The 6,319-nt window shown below is 36.0% G+C and overlaps 1 protein-coding gene across 1 annotated transcript in view; it reads left to right on the top strand.

Annotated features, from left to right (window-relative positions):
* HTR2C (5-hydroxytryptamine receptor 2C) overlaps positions 1–6,319 on the top strand; it is a 192,386-nt gene that overhangs the window by 4,873 nt on the left and 181,194 nt on the right. The window contains exon 2 of the mRNA XM_006165312.1: positions 2,155–2,468. Coding sequence (XP_006165374.1) covers positions 2,155–2,468 — 314 coding nt within the window. The remainder of the gene's footprint in view (positions 1–2,154; positions 2,469–6,319) is intronic.

The raw sequence follows: 6,319 nt of genomic DNA, 5'->3' as shown, positions 1-6,319 counted from the left end.
AATATTTTTAATTGAGAGAACAAGTGAATGAAATAATTATGCAAAAGCATTTGCATGGACCACATCTGGGTGTTACAATGCCGTGTATTCCATCTCTCCAATTCCAAAATCTTCAACTATTTTGCGAAGAAAATTACTTAGCATTTATTCTGCTGACGGAGGCAATTTTCTTCTCTATAAATAATACCTAGGTTTAAGAACTACTACATATAGAAAAGGTATCTTTATGTTGCTGTTGAATGTGCATTAAATAACTATTATTGCACATAGGATAAACATAACACAGCCAGTCACAGATAATATTTCTTGCTTTTGAGAAGTAAATATTGAACATACTTGTCAGTGTTGTCTATTTTATTAAGGAAAATAAATGTATTTGTTTTATTAGACACATTAGAAGCTTATAATTTGAGAGAACATTTATGTATATAAGTTGAATAAATCTCCTCTCATCATCAGAGGAAGTTAATTTGAAATGTGCAAAAGACAACTACATCCATGTCTCTTGCATTAGCCTGCCACCCCAGTAAAAAGTCCTACTAGTAGAATTTACCTAAATACCACCATGAGAAATGAACAGAGATTTAGTTCCCAGCATATGAAAAGTCACAAACCCATTGGTATTAATCATCACCACAAATCACTGTCTAATCTAGAGTAAGCCCAGAAACCATAGGTCAGAAAATGGGGAGAGTGCCAGGTAAAAGGGAAATTTATAGCACCTGACATTAAGAAACTATCAACTGACATGAAGTCACTTTGCAAATGTGAAAAGGTAAGGATGTTCTAAAAAGAAATGAATATGGGGTTGACCCCATATCATGGTGGTTAAGGGAGCCAGATCCCACACAGCTAACTGCATGGTTCGATTCTTGGACCTGGTGGCTTGAGAAACACACTAAGCACATGTGCTTGCATCCTCCAAATCCCCACAGGATGAGGAGATAGAGAAAGGATTGTGGTGTGACCACTCCCCATGAGAGGGTGCTTTCTTCCTCTCCTCTCTTTCTGTCTCTGGCAAGTGCACATGCCCTCTGGCAAATATAAAAGAAAAGAATAAAGAAATGAATAGTATTGTTGTCAAAATCCACTATTCCTCAGTCCGGCAGGTGGTGTGGAGGTTAACACTCTGGATCCCACATGGCCAGCAGTGTGGTTTGAGTCCCAGACACTGTAGTTTGAAAATCACCCTGGGCACATGTGCATGTGTGTGTGCACGTGTGCCCAAAATCCCAAGAGGAGAATGGAGGATAAGGGATTGTGGTGTGGTCATTCCCACCCCACCCCCCCGTGATTTCTTACACACACACACACACACACACACACACACACCCACACACACCCCTTGTCTCTCTCTGGCAAGCTCATGTGCCCTATAGCAAAAAAGAAACTAGAAAAAAAAAAAGAAATCCATCTTGCCTCTTCTAAACACTTAGGTGAAGTTGATCTATTAGCAACCTACTCTTTCTTAGAGTGAAAGATGACAAGTCCCAAGTCTCTTGTCATGATATTGGATCCTTTAATAAAAATCTTTCTTTGTTCTGTTGTCAGCTAAGAGACTATCTAGAAGAAATTAATATTTAAAAAAATATAAAGAGTAGATAATTTCAGTTTCAAACAATATTGTGGTTTCAGATTACAGTAAGAGTTTAAAACACAGCCTTTAAAATCAGTGGAACCTGAGTGTTCATCCTGGCCCTGCCACTTATCGGCTATATTGATTTAAGACCAGTAGGTGGCATGGTGGTTAAGGTGCTGACCTTAACTGACCACATAGCTGGCCACAGTTCGAGTCCCAGACCTGGTGGCTTGCTTTCTTGCTTTCTCTCTCTCTCTCTTTCTCTCTCTCTCTCTGTCTCTCCCTGGTTAAATGAAAATAAATGAATCAATAAATAAAATTCAATAAAAAATAATTCTTAAAAAAAAAAGAAAATTACTTATCCTTTCTCTGTAAGATAAGAAACTTGATCATAATAATTACTCAATATAAGTATTTTTTGCATAGAAAAAAAGAAATATTGAAGTTTAATTAAGAGAGAATTGATAATGATGTCATTGTTGAAGGCAAAGCTATTGTTCTGCATAAGTGACTTATTACTTATAAGCAATTTAGTATATATCTGATTTTTTTTCCCTTTCCTTCTTAATTTTCAGTGTGCACCTAATTGGCCTGTTGGTTTGGCAATGTGATATTTCTGTGAGCCCGGTAGCAGCTATAGTAACTGACATTTTCAATACCTCCGATGGTGGACGCTTCAAATTCCCAGACGGGGTACAAAACTGGCCAGCACTTTCAATCGTCGTAATAATAATCATGACAATAGGTGGCAACATTCTCGTTATCATGGCAGTAAGCATGGAAAAGAAACTGCACAATGCCACCAATTACTTCTTAATGTCCCTAGCCATTGCTGATATGCTAGTGGGACTACTTGTCATGCCACTGTCTCTGCTTGCAATCCTTTATGGTAAGTACAACTCTATTAGTTTTTCAATCTCAAATTATATCATCAATTTGTGTCAAGAATGATAGTAAACACTCAAGGTCAGCATTTTACCTGTAGCTTTTGGAAAGTGAAGAAAAAAAGCAAATTATGTGACAGAAGAAATTGGATGTGTGTATCACGTTTATGGAATAAATCAGTATCAGAATGTTAAAAGCAAAACAGACATTTTATAGTATATTAAAATCATACGTAGATGCTCTATGCTTGGTGTCATTTGGAAATGATGAATCAACAGTTGCCTTACAATGTACAGAATGGGACAGTGAGAGAAACAGCTGTGCTCTGGACTGTACAGCTACCTGGTACATCTCTAATATATGGAAGAAAAAGCAGGCTCATCTTCCTTAATAAATGTGCTTTAAGTGGGGCTGGCAGGTGAAGTGGTGGTTAAAGGTGCTGGACTTCCACATGACTCACCAAGGTTCAAGTCCTGGACCTGGTGGCTTGCTTTCTCACTTTCTCTCTCTCTCTCTCTCTCAATCTGTGTGTGTGTGTGTCTTGCTATGCTCAAATTAAAAATAGCAATATTGAGAAATAAAGGAAATAATTCTTTTTTAAAAACTTAATTTTTTTTTACGTGTGTTTTAAGTAATCCTTTCCAGTATTGCCAACCTAAGTGAGTGGCACAAAATAAATATTCATTTTTAGCTGTTCTCATTCTTCATGGAGTCTCCAATCTAGGTTTTGACAAGGAGAAAGGGGATAACGAAATTAATTACCAAGTACATAAGTGTAGCTTCACATTCTGACTATAAAAACTCAAGTATTAAATGCTTACCTCTATTGCTTCTAGAGAGGTTTTTAATTTTCCTTTTGATTTTCTGCTATCCCTTGATCTTGTTCATTTTACCTTTTGTGTTTCTAGCTAATATTTATGATGAGACATTGCAATCACTTATACCGTTCTACAAAGTATCTTTACGAGCGCATTGGAGAGCCTACTTTGACTTTAATTGCTGATCTGCTCATCTTACAAAGGAGTAAAATCGACCACCAGTTCCCTGGAGTGTGTAATGAAATTAGACTAGAAGGAATAGTATCGAAAGTGTGTGTAGTTCTTAAATCCTAAAAGTTCAATATATCTAGAAAATAATCTCTCATGAAACTTAAAAATTAATTAGCCTGTTGTAAGTATATAGTGGCAATAGATTATCTTAATGGGTATTTTATAAAGTGTTCTTACAAATTATGCTTTTCTTATCTTCATTGACTTTCAGTACTGCATTCACATCAAAGCTTCAAGTATTCTGGCTTCATAATGGTCACTGTACCGCTCTACAGCTCTAAAATTAACTAAGCTACTGAAATGAACTGAAAATGTCATTTAGAAGGTGTACGTAGTCCTGTGATATCTGTTTTGTTTTACCAGTTTCTGCCTTACAGCAACAAAACATGAGTAATAATGGTATCAGCATAAATCCAAATCTCTTAACACACCTGTTCACACATCCCCAAAAGCAAAATAAGTAACAAGAAGAACAAATAACATAACAGGATACCACCACAAAATTTGGAGAACATTCAAATTCCAAATTATCTTTAAATGGAAAAACAAATAGGAAATCACATTAGCTATTAGACTCCCCTAGAGTGTTTTTGTGTAAAGGAAGTACAGTCCAGGAAAAAAAAATGCATGAAAAGGACAAAAGGAAAGCTATTAGGAAGCCAAAGTTTGATCTATCCCCACAAGAAAGTAAGTCTGAAGTATGGAAGTATGGAGATATATAAAGTCTGAAAAGTTTCTTTCAAAGATAAGTGACTTAAGAGTATGTATTGGACTTAAAACAGTTTGGGAAAAGAAACTCTTTTGAGAAAGGAAAATGAACAGGGAAAGGGAGCAAGAAGGAAAAATGTAATGCATTGTCTTACAAGACAAATAATGTCAACATGTAAAGACCCATTGTCCTTCTCCTTCTACTTCCCACGGTCCCCAAAATGCCCGCCAGTAAGAAGCCATACTTTAATACACAAACAGGAGAAAATATTCTTGAACCTGAAACCTTGAAAACTGTCCACAAACTGCTAGCCATGTCCACAGAAATTCAGAGATACAACCCATCTTCATCTATACCAAGCGACTATAAAAAGAAGTCAGACTATGAGGATCAAAAGAAGGCATTTGAAGGAGCCAGCAGGTGGTGTGGTGGTCAAGGCACTGGATTCCCACAGAGCTGACCATGGTTCTAGTCCTGGACATGGTGGCTTGAAAATCACAAATAATATATAAATAAATAAATAAATGTTTAAAGGGTAAACAAGGAAACTCATTCATGTAATTTTTTTAAAAAAAAGAATGTGTTTGATAAGAATTCGCACTAATAATGATCAAACAGAAGAAACTATAAAATTCAAATGAAATTAGTTATTATCAAATAACCATGTTAAAGTATTTAAAAAAAAAAACCCTCAAATTGGTAATCTAAAACCAGTAGGATGACATGAAGCAAAAATTGAACTCAGGACAAATGAAATAGAAGAAAAATTCAAGATCATATCAGACATGAACATTAAATTAAAAGTGTCCAATGAAAAGTTGATTGATTGGAAAACTTAATAAGGAGCATAGAAGTAAAACGGTAAACAACAAAGAGAATGAAGATAAAATAAAAAAGTGAAAGAATTCTTGAAAAGGAAAAAATAATGAAACAGAATTAATGTTTAAATCTATAACTCAAGAAAGTTTTCAGGAAATAAAAGAGAGTCTGAGACTACATATTGCTAGATTCAGTCCTGTGCTAAAATTAACTTGGAACAATCAACTCTGAGATATAGCTGAGACATAAGATTTTAAAAATGATGAAAAACTCCACAGGAGTTCCAGGCAAAAACAGGAAATAATTTACAAGAGCAAGAGAATTAGACTGGCCTTACATGTCACTAAGATAATGAAAGAAACCAATGATGAGAAAAATACTTCCAAAACCAATAAACCACTTATAAGACAATCGTTCAAAGGCCAATCTGTAAAGACAGAAAACAGATCAATACATACCTAGTGCTAAAGGTGGGAAGATGATTCCTAAAAACTTTCTATTTGGGTATTATGGAACTCTTCAGTATCTTGGTTGTGATGGTTATAAAATATAAGTGTTCTTCAAAATCTGAAGAACTATAAATTCTAGTGTATAGTTTTAAAAGGATGAATTTTACTGTATAAAAAAATATATATTAAACAAACAAATATTCAGATAAAGTATAAAATAATGATTGTTATATCCAGACCGGTTGTCCATCAAAGGTATAGAAAGTGCACACATTTTTAAAACTCAGGGAATTCTGTACTCATACATTCTTCATAAGAAATAAAACAGGAAGGGCCAGGTAGTGATGCAGCAATAACCCAATCTGATTAAATATGAGAATGGTCCTAGGTTCATGTCCTAAGATCTTGAGCATTCTGAGGGCATGTTCTTGCCCATGATCTGCGCTAGTTGAGCTAAGGGTGGACTGACACATGAAGAACTTGTTGAGGGTGCCCCACTCTCTTCTCTCTCTCTCTCTCTCAATAAATAAGTAAACCAAAAAAATAGTGAGTAAGATTAATCTAAGATAGAGATAATTGTGAAAAATTAATCAGAGGGACCAGCAGTTAGCATAATGGCTATGTTGCTGGACTCCCATGTAGTCAACCGCAGTTTAAGTCCCAGACCTGGTGGCTTAAACTCAGACCGGGCATGTGTGGGTGTGTGCCCAAGATCCCGAGAGGAGAATGGAGGAGAAGGGATTGCGGCATGGCCATCCCCCCTGGGAGGTGATTTCTCACTTTCTGTCTCTCTGTCTCTCTCTGTCTTTCTGGCAAACACACGCGCCCA

The sequence above is a fragment of the Tupaia chinensis genome, unplaced genomic scaffold (assembly GCF_000334495.1).
Source record: "Tupaia chinensis unplaced genomic scaffold, TupChi_1.0 Scaffold143886_1, whole genome shotgun sequence".
Taxonomy (NCBI): domain Eukaryota; kingdom Metazoa; phylum Chordata; class Mammalia; order Scandentia; family Tupaiidae; genus Tupaia; species Tupaia belangeri.
Note: the sequence above shows the minus strand (reverse complement) of the source record. Positions and strands in the feature narration are given on the sequence as shown.